This window comes from Poecilia reticulata, linkage group LG21 (assembly GCF_000633615.1).
Source record: "Poecilia reticulata strain Guanapo linkage group LG21, Guppy_female_1.0+MT, whole genome shotgun sequence".
Taxonomy (NCBI): Eukaryota; Metazoa; Chordata; class Actinopteri; order Cyprinodontiformes; family Poeciliidae; genus Poecilia; species Poecilia reticulata.
Window position 1 is genome coordinate 13587886 of NC_024351.1, and position 20401 is coordinate 13608286.

Sequence of the window (20401 nt, forward strand, 5' to 3'; positions counted from 1 at the left end):
TATATATATCTTCATGTAACAAAGTAACAAAACAAAACATCAATAACTAGATGAACGAATGGATGTGCGTGTGATTAATGGATGAAAATAAAAGTGTACTCAATAATGGGTGGATGTGTAGATGAGTGAATGACTGATGAATGTTTGTTATGAGTATGTTATGGGTAGATGAATATAAGTATTAATGATAGGTGGATTTGTGACATGCGATGATGGTAGTGGATTGATGTGGATTGGTAGATTATTGACAAAAATTGTTTGATGTATATGTGCCGAATAGATGGTAAGTGTTACAGATGGATGTGCATCAGAGATGAATAGGTAGATGTGAAGGAAGTAAGTGGATAAGTGATTGATTGGTGGATAATTTTGGATGCTGGAATATATTGCGGGTAGATAGATGAGTATTATTGATTGATGACTGTGTAGTGGATACATAGACGGATGACTGAGGTGTATGGACTGTTAGATGGGTGTATTATTGATGAACGGAAAGAAGTGTGTTATGCATGGCAGCCCATAATGTCGTCTCTGTTGGTTAAAGTCTTACAGCGCAAATGAATCCCATGATTCATTTTGTTTTAGGAATTCAATGGGAAAAAAATGTTTATCAAAATACAGTGATAAAAGTGAGTAAAGACTAAATGGTGCATAGGGTAAATTAATCGAAATACTACTTGGTTATGTGTATAGGTATGTTTCATGTTTGACTTATTAGACAATTATTGAGTTTGTTTCAGAGTGACAGACTTTAATGCTTCCAACTTGGCCACCTCTTTCTCTATACTCTCTTGTGAATGAGTAAAGCTCTAAGACTATCTCACAAATGTTGGATTTAAATGTGGAATATTTTTGTAAAAGCTCTCATTAAGACAAATAATAAACGTTCAATATGGAAGATGTTTTTTTTGTTTGTTTGTTTTTTCCCAGCTCAAATACAAGAGCTTTTCAGAAAACCTCTTTTTTTGTTGTTGTTGTTGTTGTCTTTAGCCTCTTCTCCTCAACACTTCTTGACGTTATGGTGAGGAAAGAGTGAATAAAAAGCCACAGCGGTCCTCTGCACAGTTCTCCATGGATTCCAACAACGATGAAGCACTCGACATCATTGTTACAAATGTGGTGGCCACGTTCAGGACCAGGTGTCACCTCAACTTGCGCAAGATTGCTTTAGAAGGAACCAATGTCATCTACAAGCCTGAAGTCGGGGTAAGTGAAACTTGCGCCTCGTTTCCTTTGAGCTCAGAGGGGAAACGCGTCTTCCAAGTTAGAAAGGACTGGAAAATGCGCCATTCTGGATCACTGAATGCTTGTCATATCTTTGTTTTCAGAAAGTGCTGATGAAACTCCGTAAACCAATGATAACCGCTTCAATTTGGTCCTCAGGGAAAATAATCTGCACTGGAGCAACAAGGTCAGTAGTTCTGATATATATACAGGTACTTCTCAAAAAATTAGAATATTGTGATAAAGATCATTATTTTCCATAATGTAATGATAAAATTTAAACTGTCATATATTTTAGATTCATTGCACACCAACTGAAATATTTCAGGTCTTTTATTGTTTTAATACTGATGATTTTGGCATACAGCTCATGAAAACCCAAAATYCCTGTYTCAAAAWATTAGCATATTTCATCCGACCAATAAAATAAATGTGTTTTAATACCAAAAAGCCAACCTTCAAATAATTATGTTCAGTTATGCACTCAATACTTGGTCAGGAACCCTTTTGCAGCCGTCAGTGCGGCGTGGCATGGAGGCAACCAGCCTGTGGCACTGCTGAGATGTTATGGAGGCCCAGGATGCTGCGATGACGGCTGTAAGCTCATCCAGAGTGTTGGGTCTTGCATCTCTCAACTTTCTCTTCACAATATCCCACAGATTCTCTATGGGGTTCAGGTCAGGAGAGTTGGCAGGAAAATTGAGCACAGTAACACCATGGTCAGTAATACCAGTGGTTTTGGCTCTGTGAGCAGGTGTCAGGTCGTGCTGAAAAATTAAATCTTCATCTCCATGAAGTTTTTCAGCAGATGGAGCATGAAGTGCTCCAAAATCTCCTGATAGCTGCTGCATTGACCCTGCCCTTGATAAAACACAGTGGACCAACACCAGCAGCTGACATGGCTCCCCAGACCATCACTGACTGTGGGTACTTAACACTGGACTTATGGCATTTTGGCATTTCCTTCTCCYCAGTCTTCCTCCAGACTCTGGAACCTTGATTTCCGAATGACATGCAAAATTTGCTTTCATCCGAAAAAAGTACTTTGAACCACTGAGCAACAGTCCAGTGCTGCTTCTCTGTAGCCCAGGTCAGGCGCTTCTGCTGCGCTGTTTTTGGTTCAAAAGTGGCTTGACCTTTGACCTGGGGAATGCAGCACCTGTAGCCCATTTCCTGCACACGCCTGAGCATGGTGGCTCTGGATGTTTCTACTCCAGATTCAGTCCACTGCTTCCTCAGGTCCCTCAAGGTCTGGAATCGGCCTTTCCCCACAATCTTCCTCAGAGTCTGGTCACCTCTTCTCATTGTGCAGCGTTTTCTGCCACACTTCTTCCTTCCCACTGAGGTGCCTTGATACAACACTCTGGGAACAGCCTATTCGTTCAGAAATGTCTTTCTGTGTCTTACCCTCTTGCTTGAGRGYGTCARTGATGRCCTTCTGGACAGCAGTCAGGTCAGCAGTCTTACCCATGATTGCGGTTTTGAGTTATGAACCAGGCTGGGAGTTTTTAAAAGCCTCAGGAATCTTTTGCAGGTGTTTAGAGTTACTTTGTTGATTCAGATGATTCAGATTCAGCTCGTTCAGAGAACCTTTTCATGATATGCTAATTTTTTGAGACGGGGATTTTGGGTTTTCATGAGCTGTATGCCAAAATCATCTGTATTAAAACAATAAAAGACCTGACATATTTCAGTTGATGTGCAATGAATCTAAAATATATGACAGTTTAATTTTTATCATTACATTATGCTAATGTAATGATATTCAATGGGATTATCACAATATGCTAATTTTTTGAGAATGACCTGTATATAAAACTTACAGGTTATGGATTGTTGTGTTCAGAATTGAATTCTTTTGTAACTATTCATTAGTCTGTTTCCAGTATCAACACACAGGTTAGCCACAATTTCCACTATTTTCCCCACAAAAGGATCAAGTGTTGCTCCTCTGTTGTAAATAAAATAAATTACATCATGCTACTTTTTTGTGAGTGTATAGATACTGTAATATTTGCTCAGTTTTAATACGGTGAGGATTTCATACTGGCCCATACCTCATTTTTATCAGGTGTAACTGCTTTACACCCAAAGTCAAGCATTTCCTTATCTTTAAGGTACAGACATTGTTGGTATCTTAATGATTTCTTGTGTCAGCATTGGAAAGCTGATAACATTAGTTCTTTCAAAGTGCTGTACATATATGCTGTTTTGTGTTTTACGCATTCTAAAAACTCATAATTTCTGCTTTCTAATTTAGTGAGGAAGAGGCAAAGTTGGGCGCTCGGAGGTTAGCTCGCTGTCTGCAGAAACTGGGCTTTAAGGTGAGAACCTGCCTTTTACTACACACACAGACACAGTGAAGCCTTTATGGAAGTCATGCTAGTAATGAGAGGATGATAGCTTTGCTTTCTAACTGTATTGTTAAGCTTTAAAGTGTAATGTTCTGCTGATGCTGAGCCGGTTATCAGACAGCATGTGCAAGTTTGTGGTTTGTATTTTCCATTATTTGCCCTATCGTCAGTCCTCTAGTCAATTTGAGAGTCCATTTGCCCTCTCTCAGGAAGCAAAGCACTTAACCGTAATCTGAAATAAACACATGCATCAACTGACTGAGGACTATCATGATGATTTGTCTTTTTCCTTATCATTTGCGTCAAACAGGTTATGTGTCATACTGAATGTACCAACTCAGAAAACAAGTTCTTGTCTAGCTGTTGATTCAGCTTCATATGAGTGGGAATGATTTTTACTCTACAGCACAAATACTTGTCCATAAAATGTCCACTCCTTTATTGTTCCAGATCTCTTGATTGCCAAGTTTTGTATACTTACATTTGGTTGACATTTGTTCTAACCTATTATACATGAAAATTATGTGCCTGACATTTCATTTTCATCTGTAAATGCATTCATATGTGCTCGTCGGTGCAGGTGAGGTTTTCGGCGTTCAAAGTTGTGAACGTGCTCGCTGTGTGCTCCATGCCGTTTGCAGTACATCTTGTAGACTTCACAAAGAACAACCGGCCCATTGCCAGGTAACACATCCACTATTACGAGGCCACTGTTATTTTGTAGGTAGACCGTACAAATGAAATATTGCCTGCAGAGTTCGACTCTACAGTTCAGTCTAAACTTTCCCAGATTTAGTTCACCAGATGAAAATGCTGCCTCTAAGCAACCAATCCTTGACATTAATAGTGATTTGGCCCTTTTTCATAACAAAGTCATTTGTTTGGATTATTTTAAAATGTTTGTTGGTAAATGATGCCCTCTAGTGGCTGTATTTTGCACTACGAAGTACGTCAATGCTTCTAATTTCTTCTGTGTGATAAAAGTTTATTTCTCTGTTTGCCAGTTATGAACCTGAACTCCATCCTGCTGCTACTTATCGAATCAAAAATCTGAAGGCTACTGTCCAAGTGTTTTCTACTGGCAGCCTCACAGTGACAGGTATGTTACTCACATGACCACGCATACACACACACACATACACACACACACACCTACCTTTCTTGCCCTCCTTTATCTACAGCTAGAGGGCACACAAGCTTAAGGGACTGAGGTTGTGTTGTGATACACTTTTACAGCCTGTTACCAGAAGTTTATGAATACGTTTTTAATATATTAAATATACTGTATTGATATACAAGTTGCTATATTCTGAGTCATCCACACTGGTAAACTGACAGAAATTTTAGGTGCCTCAAAAAATTAGATTACTGAAAACTTGATTTATTTTAGTGATGATTGATGGTTTCGCCCCAACCGCTTCCTTTTGGTACACTGTCTCCACAGTAGACACAGTGGACTGCAAAATAAGCTCTTTAGAAATGCTCATTTCAGTTCTACCAGGGCTTGGCAGCTGCTCACACGGCTTTAGCCGTAGCTAATAACGAAATGTCAAATCCCTCAATCAGAAGGATATTTAATTGAGCTTTTCTCCATTCTGACCTAACCGATATGATAAATCTATCACATATGAAGAAGTGATGAGATCAGTTGGCCAAACTTTCTATATTAAAACATTTTTTATGTAATATTCACATTTTCTGTTGAGCATTTGTTTTTCCTAATCAGCTTTAATCCATTATCGTCTAAATAAACTAAACTTTTTTTGTTTTTGTATCTTGTTGCTCTCTGAACATGCTTCAATGTCGTCACATATTTCTGACTCCCCTCATATTTAGGACCAAATGTGCAGAGCGTGGCCTCAGCAGTGGAGTACATCTACCCACTACTGTATGAGTGTCAGAAACCCCGCTGCAAATAAAGCAAAACAGAACAGAGAGGATCCAGGGGAATCATCAGGAAGCACCTTATCCTTGGATAGATGCTACAACAGAAAGAAATGTCGAAACCACCCGACTGATTGGACTCGGATGTTAGAATCCTATTTATTGGAGTTGAATGAAGATCGTTGCTTTGGGTGTCTTTTTTTGCATGGAAAAACGCTCGACAGTGTTGATCATCGCAAAGTTGTCGTTTTCAGCCGCATATACAGCGAGTCCTTTTTTTTTTTTTTTTTCTTAAGAATCTCCGTCCATTTGTAGACAGAGATGAGATGTCCACCCCATGTTGTAACATTTTTTTAAGCTAACAGATTCAGACAACAATTAGGAATGTAAACAAAACGCATCCTTCTTCATGTTGATTTCCCTTGCAGCGTTGTTTGATTCTCTGCCCTTTGTTCAAAAAACGAACAGGCGTTACTTTGTGTCCTTTCCTCACAATTTCACTCTCCTGCTAAACTTGTATATATTTATTCTCATATGTTGGATAGTGCACTAGCGTAAACTATCTCTTACATGTTTTTAAATGTGAATTTTACTGCAGGTTTTCACTTGGTTCATTAAAATTCAAAGCCATCATTTTATTATTCAGGAATAAAGAAGTCAGTTGATATGAAACAGTACATAACTCATAACATCAGCAGCCACCCTGTGGACAAATGTTTGGCAGCAGTAACACTTGTCGAGACGATTTACTCCATTCACGAGTTTTTACAGTGAAATACAATAAAGGCAGCACTGAAGTGGCATTTAAAAAAAAAAAAAGATCCAGACAGAAAGCAGTGTTTTCCTGGTTGTATAACATCTGAATGCTTTAAGTTTTGCATCACTGAGGCATCACTTATATTGTATGTATGCATCTCCTATTAAGATGTTGAAATGAAACTTGCTTTTATGTGTGATTGAGTACTTTCTGAACAAGTGGCGAGTAAAAAAAATTGTGACACTTAAAACTTTTGTATTCTGTATAAAAATAAAAAGGCTATTAAACAACTGCTGTTTTTTTTCCTGGTTTTAATTGGTTTCAAGCAAGACACTTTAGTGTATTCTGTAGTTGTGTTTTCTGACTGAATGTGGAGAGCTACAGTTTTTTGTTCTCCAGAAATTATTCTAGAAAGAGTTCTCAAGAGACTTTAGATTTGACTTTAAAAATATTAGTGTTCATATTACATGTTCTATTAAAAATTGCTCTAAAAAGGTTCTATACAAAACAGTCACCCACCAGACTCCTAATACTAGTAGTTGTAGATGTTAACCTAGCATTACCTCCCAACCAAAAATAATTCAAATTTCTGTTGCCATAATAAAATAAGAATGTATTACTCCACTGTTAAAACCGGCAGAACTGGTTTGAATATCCAAATCCGTAAATACAAAGGTTTAATACTACAAACGGCACACATTTTAACCATAAATGTGTCCAACTTGACTGATGTTTGCTTTGAAAATTTGTCTAAATAGAAAAAAATCTACAGCTATTCTGTTTTTTTCCTCACATTTTGGCAAAAAAAAATATAAATGAAAAAAAAAAAAAGAAGTGAAAAATATGCATTTTCTCCACTTTTTGGTTTCTTTCCGTTTCTGATCTGATCGCGACAAAAGTCAAATAACTGCATTTTATAACGTGGACTAGCCAACACTGCTGGGATAAACAGATGGGACCAAGATCTGGTCTATATTTTCAAGGCATTGTTTTGTTTTTGATAATGTCTCCGGTTACAGCAGGAGAAAAAAAAAAAAAACGGTGTTAGATTTTTGCGGGACACTCTGTGGACGGGCTCCTTCTGATCAGGGTCTCCTGAGGCTGCGCCTGTCTGAAGAGGTTTACCTCAAAGTTCTTCCTGGTAATTCAGGGAAAGCAGAAACAGAAAACAAGGGTTTTTACTAGTTTTAGCTTACAAATAAACCTTTTAGAGAATATGAGCATGTTTGTCACTTACTTGCTTGCCAGCTCTTTTGATATCTCCTCCAGTGTCCGGCCTTTGGTCTGAGGAACGCAAAGGATGACGAAAACCAGCAGGACAAAACTCATACCGGAGTATAGAAACATTACATTGGGAACGCCGATCTTTTCTGGAGAAAAAAAAAAAACCATACAAGACATGCATGATACGTATGTCACCACAGGTTTGCTTTCCCCTCTACTGATATGAAATGCAGACGATAGGATTTTAATTTTAGAACTCCGTCTGCAAATTCGGCTGCAAGTTGAATGAGACAAGGAGCTCATTCAGTAGAAAACGCCAGATCATGTTTTAGTAGCATTAGCAACACCGAAAGAGCTCATTTTTACCATAATGGCCAGCAGAGGTGGTTTGTGAAATCTACAGTATATTTGCTGTAGTTGCTTTGGCTTGTAGCCTGTCTGTAATAACACTTAGAAGCAAACTGAGCAAGAAATTGTTTGGAAGCGAACTGAGACCACCTCAGAAAGTGTGCCGTTTGATCCGCACCTGGGTTCGCTTGAGTGTATTCACACCTGCACAAAAGGTTCAGACCAGCTGGGGAAACAAACTGGTTTGTGTAAAGCGGGCAGCCCAAATGTGTCGGGGGGGGGGGGTGACTACACCCTTAAAATGGGCTGCAAAAAACACCTCAAAATCTCAGAGCTGAAAGTGAGAAGTGGGGCAAATTTTCCTCAGACTGATCTCATAGTCTGGTAGATGGATACAAAAAAGATCGTAATACAGTTATTTCCACCAAACGGGGGTAACATTATCTCTTAAGGTCTAGAGTGTCCTAACTTTTTCCTAAATTGAAAAATCAACGTCCCTGGTATATTTTTGTTTAAAGATTAGAACAAGGTTATCCTTCATTTCAGAGGTAGCAGAGGTAGCTAATAAAGGTTAGGATGGAGCAGTCTGATTTGAAATCAGAGATTTTGCAGATCTTGCATGCAATAATCTATTTTTCCCCTTCCCTGAGGCAAAGGTCAAAGATTAAAGTTGTGTTGTGTGTAAATCAATTGTTTGCTAGCAATTACTGTGCAGGAAAGTTGTTTGTATAACCAGTGGTGATCTGTTTGTCCAGCTTTATGGTTACTAATAAAATTTGTGCAACCTAAACATTACAAAGCTCCACAGTCGCTAACATCCAAACCTGTGATGGTGAGAAAAGTCATGGAAATGAGCAGGTTTGTGGCCCAGTTCACTGCCGACACGACCGACACGGCCCTGCCTCTGACTCCCATGGGGAAGATCTCACTGAGAACCACGTAGACCACTGAGAAGGGAACACAAGGAAGACGCATTTAAAAAAAAAAAAAAAAAAGGATAATTAGTGGAAACTTCGTAGTCAGGGTTCATGTTGCATTATCAGGGGAGCTCTGTTGCTATCTATTACATAATTTACCTAATCCTAATTACTGTTCAACTCTTACTGTAACTCTTGTACTTTGCTCTCGGTTGTGCAATGCGCTAATTTACAGCTGTCTTTAAACTCATAAAGATCATTTACTGGGATGAGAAAACCCAAGGAGAAAATTCAGCCTGTTCAGCATTTATCAGCCAGTTAATAAAAGCACAGTTTGTGCAAAAGTGTTCATACCCCTTGCACCCTTAATTTTACTGATGTTTCTGAACTTTCTAGTCTAATGCAAAAGATTTATGAGATGGAAAGTTAAAACTATACATCTCCCCGAGAGACATGGTGGTGTCAGTATCATGCTGTGGGATTGTAAAACGCTATGTTCGCATCACCCTAAACACGTACCCAATGCCAAACATTTTAGAGTTATGCCATAAAGACTTTGTAGTGGTAATTCTGCAAAGTATTCATTTGAAGGGAGATGGAGGCAAATGCACACTTTTCAGATTTTTGCTGGAGCAAATATTGAAAGTGCACTACGTTGTGTCTGTCTATGAGATAAAATACATAAAATGCATTAAAGATAGGGGTTGCAACATGACAAATTGCAATAAAACTCTAAAAATGCATAATTACATTTGAAAGACCTGGTTTACTGATGGTGATAATGAATAAGCTTGGAAATAACAAATATCTTAATATTTCAGTGACTTTGTTTTTATGCTTTGTAGAGGACATAAACAAAAAAAAGAGCAATGAACAGACACTTACTGGGTCCGAGGCTAATCGAGAAGGCAGCCACGTACACCAGCAAGCTAATCAGAGATGCCCACTTTAACGAGGAAGATAGTTCTACATGAGTTTTTTCTGAATCCAAGCCCCAAGACCTGTCGGTCTCGGCGTCAGTCCTTTGTGCCTCCTCAGCGCTCCAGTGGCTGGGGAGCTGAGTGGAAAAAATCTCACTGCTGTCCAGTTCTACTGAGGTTCCGTTTAAATCCCACGGTGAATCTGTGTGGTTCGCTAAAGTCTGACTTTTACACAGGCTTGTTAGGTGAGTGTGGCTTTGCAGAGTCAGAGTACCGAGCGCAGCCAGAGACGTTCCCATTGCGATCGCGCCCACGCACAGGAAGAGCTTGGTCCCCACGCGGTCGACCAGCAGCACGGCGGGGATCGTGGCCACTACCTTGACCACTCCGAAACCCGTGGAGGCCAAGGTTGCGGCATCGTCACTGTCGAAGCCGACGCTGCGGAGGAGCGGCGAGGCGTAGGAGAGGACGTTGGGCTGCCCAGTGGCCTGCTGGAGAAACACTAAGGCCATGCCCGTAACCAACCGTGACCGCAGGTTTGCCCTGGAACTGAACAGCTCCCAGAAACTGTGTTCGGATTCTTCCTTCAGTCCAACCTGGATGTCCCTCAGCTCGTCTGCCACGTCTTCCTTAGCTCTGCCCCTCATCCTCGCCAGCACCGCTCTCGCCTGCTCCACTTTGCCCTGAGTCACAAGGAAGCGAGGACTAGGAGGGAGGAAGAAGAGTGCGCCCATCTGGAGCAGTGCAGGAGGAATCACAAGTCCAAATGTGTACGCCCAGCCGCGCGGCGTAGTAGTGAAGGCGTAGCTGCAGCTGAAGCCCAGCATCACCCCTACGACCAGCATCAGCTCGTACAGGGTGACCAGCAGGCCCCTCCGCTCCCTCGGCGAGATCTCTGCAATGTACAGGCACGCTGCGGTTCCCGACAGAGACGTCCCCATTCCGACCACCACGCGGCCCAGCGTGAGAGCTACGAGAGAAGTCAAAGCGACGAGCACGATAGTCCCTCCGACCACCAGGGCGGCGCTCAGGAGCAGAGAGCAGCGGCGGCCGTAGCGATCCAGAAGGGGGCCCCCTGCCAGACAGACGAGAAGAGCTCCGAGCAGCTGGGAGCTCACCAGAAGTTCTTGTTCTCGGCAGGAGAGAGAGAGGACGCTCCGCAGCTGCAGCAGGACCCCAGAGGTCAGGCCCATTTCATAGCCCAGCATTAAGCCGCTCAGTGAGGCGGACACGGCTGCAATCACCACCAGCCAGCTGCAGCCTGAAGGAAGAAACGGGGAAAAGAGAGGAGTTGTCAGAGGGATCGGACAGCGGGGTTTAGTGAAATACCGGTCTCCTATTCCTGGTCCCAGTATTTTTAGGACCTAAGTTGTAACATTTTTCATGTGCTGATCTTGCAGGAACTGCTGCTTGAACAGGAGCAAAGAAACTTCTACACATCAAAGTGCAGTTTGACGAGTAGAAACTCATCAAACTGAGATTACAAAGATTATAATCTTTGTAATCTTTGATTACAAAGATTATAATTTCATGTCAGAAAACCATGATAATAAAGAAACAGCTGTCCCTGTTGTTTGGGACAGTTTAGCTTTGAAAATCTTGACATGTTTTGTGTCATTTAGTAAGTTCTCACACATTTATCTAAACTAATTCTACAAACATGGTCTGAACAGTATGGGGAAAAAAACAACAACATGACTGCTATGGTCAGAGTAGTCAAAGAGTGTCTGGAAAAACAAATCATGTAGTCTGTCCACAGTTTAAAAATTGGATGTAGGTCTGAACTTTGACTAAGCCATTTTAACACATAAGTGTGCTTTGATGTCAACCAAAGCTTTCTAGCGCTGGTTGAAATGTCTACGGTAATTTTTCTACTGGAAGATGAACCTCTACCACAGTGTCATGCCTTTTCCAGATTTTAAAAGCTTTTTTTTTTTTTTTTTACCAGAGCTGTCCAGCTCCATCTGTCTTCTCATCAACTATGACCAGCTCCTCCTGTCCTGCTAAAGAAAAGAAATCCCCACGGCATGATGCAGTCACCACTCCGTTTCACTGTAGTCGCATTGTGCTACATATGTGAAGTTTTTGCCACACAGGCTAGAATTGTTTTTACTCATCCACCCAGACTGCCTCTTCCACATGTTTGTTATCTCTAGTATGAGCTGTATCAAAATGCAAATGGAGCTTTCAACAAAAGCTATCTTCTTCTATCTTCAAAATTTGAAAATGTTTCTTCCTCCACTACAGATGTAATTCTGCATTGGTGTATCCCCAATTGAAAAAACAAACAAACAAAAAAAAAAAACAACATTGAAAACTATAAAAGCACTCAATCAATATAAATCCTTTCACAAGTCATGAAATCTGTAGATATTATGGGAGTTAATTATCAGAGAGAAACATGATAACCTGACATCGTCACGTTAAGCTACTAAATTTTGAACTCCTGAACGAGGAACGGTTTTTATCAGTCAACAGTTTCTTACTCATAAAGTCTGACTGTATCTGCTGTTACCTGATTGAACTGGTCTATGTGTAACCAGATCAGAATCTGAATGCATTCATTGAACTTTATTTGAACTGAATTGGATTTGAATTGAATCCATTTGCTTTTCAGGATGCGCTATGACTATGATGAAACCACATTTTGCTGGGTTTTTTTTTTTTTTTTTAATCCGGTCTTTCTTAAAACAAAGAAGCTTTCTTTGCTTTAGATCTCCACAAACCATATCGCCTTAACCCTGCTGACTTTGTGGAAATACAGGTCGGAGGTTCACAGGAGAAATGATAACGCAATCTTCTGAGCAGCTGTGTGTGTACCTAATACGTAAGTGGGATCATTGCCGTGAGACTAGAAAGATTTGGAGGCTGCAAAGACGACGAAGCTTCCAGCCTCCAGTGACCTGCAGCATTGTTTCACCCTTATAAGGTGCCTAAAATCTGTAACGTTATATCATATTTTAAGGCACAGTCACACTTAAATCTGTTTGGAAAAACCTGACTTCAATTTGAGCATGTTTAATCAAGAAATTTTTATATTGGCGCATTCCTAAATATTTGATTTAGCAATGTTGCTGTTATTTGAGTAATGATTTTTGGCTACTCAAATAGCCAGAAATTTAGTTACTTCACTGAATAAAAAACAAAATGTATGAGACACAGAAACACACTTACACTTTGCATTAAAGTGAGACTCATCGATTGTACACAAGATCCATTGTTCTAATTTTCTACACACTAAGCAGTATATACTGACTAAAGGTATTTTGCATAGCTATTGTTCTGAAACAATAGCTATGTTTCAGAAGCTTCATGTTCTAAAATAGATTTAGCAGTGTTTAATGTTTTTTTTATTGAAATGTAACTGTACATATGCACATAACCCTATATTGTAGGTCTTATTACATAATTTTTGCACCAATGAAATCAAATGATATGTTTAAACAGTCAGTATTATAAAATTACGTCTTAAGTAACAAGTAACAGTTAATAAAAAGGTCTAAAAATACATCTAATGTTGAGGGTTTTGTTGATTCATATAAGTCTGATTAGTTAATATTTAAAAATCTTAGGTATAAAATGCTTGTACTGCTCCATCAAAGGTCAAAGTGAGAAAAAAGTCAAACAACTTTTGGCGTCAACATAAATCAGCATTTTTGGAGGAACTCACCACGGACAATTTGCACATGCAGCTAATATTTTGTCTTTGGTTCAGTGATCACCAATTTGCAAACTCACACCTCTTATACGTTAATTTAAACGGGAACATCTACTGCATTACCTGTTTGGTTTGCTAAGTGAGTGGATGAGCAGGATGTGATGATTGGGGTGGAGGAGAAGAGAGACTGGATAGGAGTGAAATATTTACACCTCTCGATATTTTGCATACTCAGGCTAACCACAATCTTGGATTTTACAATAATTTTAAAAGTTAGACACATAAAATGAAGTAACTGAAGTGGAAGAAAACACTTCACAGTTTCTGTGTGTTTTTTTTTTTTTTGGTCTTTCCTCTGATAGACCAAAGAAAAATGTCATATGAATCTAAACAACTGCAATAGGAGGGTTTTTTTCTAATTACTAGTCACTCATTTAATCTTGGAGTATGGCTGCTAAGGCCACTGAAGTTCATTGCAGAACATTTATGATCAAATAACACCCTGAAGACTAAAGAGCATACCAAGTAGGCTAGCAGTAAAGTTGTTGTAAGGTTTAAAGTTGGTTTAGGCTATAAACCATCATCCCAAACTTTGGGTTTTTTCATAAAGTCCTGTTCATCTATTGAACATGGACAGCATGGCTGCACAACTCACAAAACATCCTCGGTAAAAACAACACTAATCAGTCAAGTAGCAAAGATTCACAGATCCCATAAGAAAATCTGTCAAAAAGACCATTTTTAAAGTTGCATCCTTAAATTTGTCCTATGGAAAAATGGCAAGAAGAAAACCATAAGATCTCCTGTTTTGGAGTTGTAAATATCTGGAAAGAGGAAGTTCTGGTCAGATGAGACCAAATACAACTTTTTAATCTATTTCGAAACACCATGAGTGTTGGAAAACTAACATTGTACTTCACTCTGAACATACCAACCCCACAATGAAACATGGTGGTGGCAGCGTCATATTGTGGATTTTTTTTTTTTCTTTTTTTTCCCCAGCAGGGACAGATAAGCTAGTCGGAGCTAATGGGAGTGCAGAATAATATAAATACAATCTAGAAGAAGAAACATTTTAAATATTTGTTATTCTTTTTTTTTTTTTTAATTAAGTAACATTTTTATGTAACTTCATCATTTCGGAGAGGTTCTTCTTCTCCCGGTACGGAAGCAGTTTGAAACTTGTTGACAAGATGTGACACAAACTTTGTGGCTGACTGGACACAAGGGAGACCAAGGGTTATGGATTTGCCCTTACGCTCTTCTTTCTGTTTTACTGTCACATAAAATGCAACAAAAAAAAGGATTCTGATTGTAGCGTGAAAAAGATTAAGGGAAATTTGTACTATTTTAAGGCACTGTATCTGAACTCCTTTTTATTTTGCTTTTGGCACACTTAAACTTTAATTCTCATTTCAACCATTTTTATATTACGCAAATGTGTTCATGAAGGCTCAATGGATTAATACGATTGGCAGCAGAACAGTAGTACGCCACTGAACTAACAGGTACACCCACTGCAAGAATTCAGGATTAATTCTCCACCATAAAACCTTTTGAGACAGTCTTTTACGCAATAAGTTTCAAACTATTTTGATAATAGTTCTCACAATTATTTTAAGTTCCTCCAAAGTTTTTATTTGCACATCAGCACCCTTTCTACTATTATTTTTCCAACCAACAGCTCATAAATATGTAGCATACTATAAATAATGAATATTAATGCCTTAAAATGTTATCTAAATGTTTATAGATAACACTATATACAAAAAGACCACAGTTAGGGATTTGGAAAGAAAGACCTGATGAGAAATCAGGAGACGGCAACTTTCCAGCAACTTTTCAGCAACTTTTCAGTGTAAGGTCCTTTAGCAATCAGTTTTGCAAAATCATTCTTATTGTTTTCCACTGATTATGTCTGCCATGTTTGCTTTGATAGAGCTAAATTGTATAATGTCATGTATAAATAATTTTTAAAAAATGAGTAGAAAGCACAAGAATCACTCTGCAAGACTTTAAAAAACCTTTTGGTTTTTACACCTCTTTATCATCAGATCCTAGTTAGATTACTGCTGCACAGCTGGATGTTTGTGTCAAATCTGATCCCTTCAAGATATCTTGAGTTATCAGCTCAATTATAATTCATTCATTTATTATTCAATAAAAAATATATACATTATTTTAAATGCTTAAGACATGATTAGTGTATGTGTGTGTGTGTGTGTATTTACCTGGTCCTTTGGGTGAGGTCAGCCTCTGGGTTTCAGAAGCATGATTGCCTGGTAGGTGAGTGGGGGTTGGCAGCAGAGTGCGAGTCTTCTTGGTCTCATTGTTGGGGTCCATTATCAACGAAGAGAGAGTATGTCTAGGTCTGAATGACAAAATTAATCAGTATTAATTTCCAATAAACAAGCAAAAGAACAGACTTTTAAATTGGGCGACATCAGACGTAAGAGTGTCTTGTTAATAGAAGTGTTAAAAAAAACCTTAATACAGAAATGTGACGTAAATTCTGCAACATTTGAACAGAAATCTGATCAAGACAAGTAAACAGATATCACAGCTGATGCTAGTTCCTCACGTGGATTCTGTCAATACAGCGTAAGCATGCTGATCGATACAAAAGAACAATAAACTACTGCCGTCTGCTTTCTAGTGCAAGTCATACAACACCTTTTTTTAAAAACAAAAAGGATCATGACTGCATAAACGGCTTTAATATCAAACTAGTACCAACTTGCCCTGTAGGATTTTCTTTTTTTATTTATTTTTCAACTTATCAAAGCCGCTTCTAACTATTCCTGATTTTGATTTTTTATTTTTTTTTTAAAGGTTAGGGTTAATTATTTTAACGACCAGTGCAGGCGCAGGCGTAAGTTTTTGGACTCTTCTAACTGCCAATAAACCAGAGCTAAGCTTTTTGTAACTGAGGCTGACCCTCCTTCTTCGCGTGTTAATAATACAAACCTATTCACTAACTCTCAAATAAAACTAAAAAAATAGGCACATGTAAGATTTGGCTACAGGACAGTATGTCTAAGTTAAACTTGAAAAGTGGAAGACAGAAGTGTTTCGGTTTGTGACAGCTATTCAGAGCGACAGGGTCCTACCTAAAAGTCCCAGCTGTCAAAACTGCGGTTGGTTTAAACTCGCACTGGTCGGGCCATTGGTGTTTTTTCCTCGGTCCTCCTCACCGGGCTGAGTTCTGCAAACTCCTGTAAAGCTCGTGTCAGAGCACGCGTTCATTCTTGTTATGGTGAGGCATTTTCTTAACCCCACCCCTTTATGTCTTTTTCAACCAATAGGAAGAGTCGGTTTGACCTCAAGATTTCCCAATGTGCATTACTATTGGTCGGAGCGTATCTAAGCGCTAATAGCGTTCATGGGAAATTATGTTTGTAAGAAAACAAATGCAAAAGTGAAATTGATACATTAACTTGATCTCTTTGTGCAACCCATTGTAGCAGATGGTTTTTTTTAAATAGCCATTATATGTAGCCAACAATAAAATACACCTGTACCAATACTGCTTTTCCCACATACAGGGAATGAAAACAAAAACATTTTGCCACCTGCAGTTAATCGAAGGTACTCAGATGACTGTTGTCAGTCCTGAGATCCTGAATGTTTCAGGACTGAGTTGTCACACCTGCCCTGCTGTCTCACAAATGACAGAATGTAGCCTTTCCCATGCCTGGAATGACATTGTGTTTGACCTACTTGAGATGCCTACAGATCATCTGACCTGCGAGATTTAAAGCATGACCCCCTCATTTAGGTTTACAAGATAATTGCTTATGCTCCAAGTATTATAACTGAAACCTAGAGATGTTGACACAGAAACTCTACTGGGTAACATTTTTCTTAAGGGGATAAATAGCCTACATATCCTTAATACCCATGACAAGTAATGGTTGTGGATAACATTAGCTGTAATCAGATGTAAGTTGTTCCCATGGAAGACATAAAGACTGTATGTATGAATGTGTTCACGTGTTACGTAATGATCTGATAGACAAGAATTTTGGGGGTGGCCTTCTTGCTAGAGTTTCTGCTCTACTGTGTCAGCATACTTAAGTTACTAAATCTTTCACTAGAAAGTCAAAGATATCTTATCAGCCTCAGTTCTTTGAATGCAGTGTAACATATTCCTAAATTTATTGTTCAAAAACAATTTCAAATTGGCTTTGGTATGTTTCCAGTCTCCTGACACCTACATAAATGGAATGATCTATCAGTATATGCAAATTGGCTGAGTATATGTCAGTGCATGTGTTTGGTTTGGGCTAAAGAGGGAAGAAAAATATATATACTATTATTTTTTTTCCCTCAAGCTGAGAGTGGCAAGAGCAGAGTCTTCCTGTAGACAGGATGTTTTTATGGCTTGTTTATGTGTTTGGACCTGCGCAGTGCAATACATGGGAGTCACTTATTCTACACTTCAATCTCTTTAATATTTGTTTTTGTTACGTCACTGTTAATGCGGTCCGAAACGCTGCATTTGAACAAATTTTAGCTTATAAAAAACTAAGTTAAAATGACTGGAGTAATTTTATGTAAGTTAACATATTTGTGATGATTCACACCTTTCTGATAGTGTCAACTTGCTAGTCACTCATTATGACAGTCATCATGCTAACAATGGTCTTATAGCTAAAAAAAAAAAAAAAAAAGAAAAAGCATTTGAGCTGATTTTTTATGTGACTATGTTTAGCATACTCAATGTGGTCAATGTAAGTCAACATGATGGTCATACCACACATGCTACTGACAGCATTTACACTAACTTTAGCATTTTAGCTAATTTTAACTTACACTTTGTTTGCATACTGAATGGAGTAATTTTATGTTAGTCAACATGCTAGTTATAAACCTCATCCTACTGGTAGCATCAACATGCTAGTCACTTGATAGTAGTGATAGCCCTCATGCTAACAACATAAAATAAGCATTTCAGCTAACTTTAGATTTATTTGCTACATTTGTCATACTCAATGTATTAAGTCAATGTAAATCAACATCCTGGTGATGCCACACATGCTACTGACAGCATGTAAGCTAACGTTAGCATTTTGCTTAATCTTGGTTTATATTATCATACTAAATGGAATAATTCTATGCTAATTAACATAATACTCCATATTTTACTGACTACGTTTTAGTTCACCTTATGTGAAAAACACCACATTTATTACAGTCAGATCACGTAGTGTTTGTCTGTGTTACTGTACACAGGTACCCCAACCATTTTGTTTTGTTTATTATAATAAGTAAATTTCTCATGGTAGTTTGTTAGTAGTTTCAGCACCTAGTTTTTTATGTCTATCTCCTGTCTTAATTCACAGTAATGATATTTTCGAGATGTCATTGAATGCTTCTGTTTACAGTGTCCCATGTTCAAACCTAGACTTGCTCTTTGGTAGGTCCCTTTTAAATGTCTTCAGAAATGTTCTAATTAGTGAAGCTAAAATGGTGCCAAAAACATTTGCTATGCCAAGTTTACTGGGTGGAGACTCCTTTTTTGGAAAAGGCTGATTAACCTGCCACAACCTGTCTGTTCCTCTAACCTGAATACTAATGCAATTCAAGATAGATTGCTTACAGACATTTGTCATTGAGCAGACAAATGTCTGTAAGACCCGAAACCTAAACAACAAAGTGCTTTAAAGTGAAAACCACAGATTTTTTATAATAGCCAGCTCTACATTAACCAACACTAAACAACATCAATTCAGAAAGTGCCCATTTTTCTCTTTAAAATATTGTCTCTTGGGTCATATGTTTATGCAATGAAAAACCTATAATTATTCATGTGTAATTTGCAACTTTTAGTGCTTTGATGAGCTCCATATGTGGTTCCACAAACTTAGGCACCACCGCCATAACAGAAACTTGAAGTAAAGAAAACAAGTAACGTAACTTGGAACAGACCTTGAAGCAGCGTCATATCTTATGCCACAATCATCCTGCTCATTTCAAAGGCTAAAGGCAATTCTATCAGTTCCCTTAATTTTACAGCAAAATAACCTTAGAATGTTATATCCTCAAGAGTAGGGCATGTATGTCAGATGATAAATAGTGTTAATAGATCGGGGAAGAAATGAAGTTATGTTGCAATAAGAGTTACCAGTTTAATAAATTCATGTCACTTTGGGGGAATTATTATTTGTTTAATCTTGAAAAAAGTAAAATGTTCATTTAGTTTAAAATAAATCAATGAAAAGTTATTATTTATTCCCTTTTGATCTCATACTGGTTTAAATTTTCTTAATCATTCTCAATGTTATTCAGTGACACTCAAAGGATTAAGCAGTTTAGCAAAAGTTGCCAGAGCTTGCATTTTTCCGTATTAAAGTTCAAAAGCAACTATATAACTACTAAACTACATAACACTTAATCATTTGTTGTGTAAGTTCAACAAATGCCCACTGATGTAAAAATATATTTAGTCACATTTAATGCTGTGAGTCATCAACACAGGACAGTGTTTGTTAAAACTCTCAAAGTTGCACAAAATACAACAAGCAAAATGTTTTCAAATGAAGTACATGCTGGGCTACAAATACCAGATGCATCTTAATTGGTTAACTAGATCATACAATATATTTTTAAGCATTTATTTAATCAGTTTGTTGTTTGAAAAGATGAATGATGCGTTATCATTGTTAGGACTGTTTGTACAAAGCTGCTATGTCACAGTGACCATAACAAGAGGATAATAAACAACTTGATCATAGATCAATGATTGAGAAACAGTGCTAGCAGTGAAAATCAAAATTGGTGATAGGTTACTCATAAACACAGGCGAGTGGAATTGCCAAAAATAGTGCTCAAGTAAGAGCAGAACTACTTCAGCATATTTTTACCTTAAGTAAAAAGTAAAATGCAGCCGTTCAAGGAATTACACAAGTAATAGTACAAATCTATTTTGCTTCTCCAGTACAGAGTAATTGATCAGAACATCTGATTTAATATTTAGAAATCCTGGAATCATTTATGGTTTTCTTGACTGGCTTGTTAGATAAGGTGCAGAGCCATGTCTTAGTAACTTTGCAAGTGTTTCATAGCCTTTTTCATTTTTGGATGATTTATATGAACTACTCTGAAATCATCCA

General features: G+C 38.2%; 2 protein-coding genes across 2 annotated transcripts in view; one reads left to right on the forward strand and one right to left on the reverse strand.

The window, feature by feature from the left end:
* The window catches only part of tbpl1 (TBP-like 1), a 7593-nt gene extending 1306 nt beyond the window's left edge, over positions 1-6287 (forward strand). Inside the window, exons 2-7 of the mRNA XM_008397958.2 lie at positions 991-1206; positions 1329-1411; positions 3485-3548; positions 4159-4262; positions 4583-4677; positions 5415-6287. Of these exons, the coding sequence (XP_008396180.1) occupies positions 1072-1206; positions 1329-1411; positions 3485-3548; positions 4159-4262; positions 4583-4677; positions 5415-5497 (564 nt within the window). The 5' untranslated portion in view covers positions 991-1071 and the 3' untranslated portion in view covers positions 5498-6287. The remainder of the gene's footprint in view (positions 1-990; positions 1207-1328; positions 1412-3484; positions 3549-4158; positions 4263-4582; positions 4678-5414) is intronic.
* Positions 6288-7159: 872 nt separating this feature from the next.
* Positions 7160-16573, reverse strand: slc2a12 (solute carrier family 2 member 12). The gene is made up of 6 exons (XM_008397957.1): positions 16397-16573; positions 15518-15657; positions 9594-10889; positions 8616-8738; positions 7457-7589; positions 7160-7357 (listed from the first exon to the last, which is right to left on the reverse strand). Exons 2-6 carry the CDS (start codon positions 15627-15629, stop codon positions 7264-7266), a joined length of 1758 nt encoding a protein of 585 aa, XP_008396179.1. The 5' UTR covers positions 15630-15657; positions 16397-16573; the 3' UTR covers positions 7160-7263.
* Between the last annotated feature and the right edge of the window lie 3828 nt (positions 16574-20401).

Coding starts and splice junctions, on each gene's coding strand:
- slc2a12 (XM_008397957.1), bottom strand. CDS start 15,629: ATGGACCCCAACAATGAGACCAAGAAGACTCGCACTCTGCTGCCAACC. Junction 8,739..9,593: donor CTCGATTAGCCTCGGACCCA/GTAAGTGTCTGT, acceptor TTCCCTTCTCAG/TGGTCTACGTGGTTCTCAGT. Junction 7,590..8,615: donor GACTTTTCTCACCATCACAG/GTTTGGATGTTA, acceptor TTTTTTCTCCAG/AAAAGATCGGCGTTCCCAAT.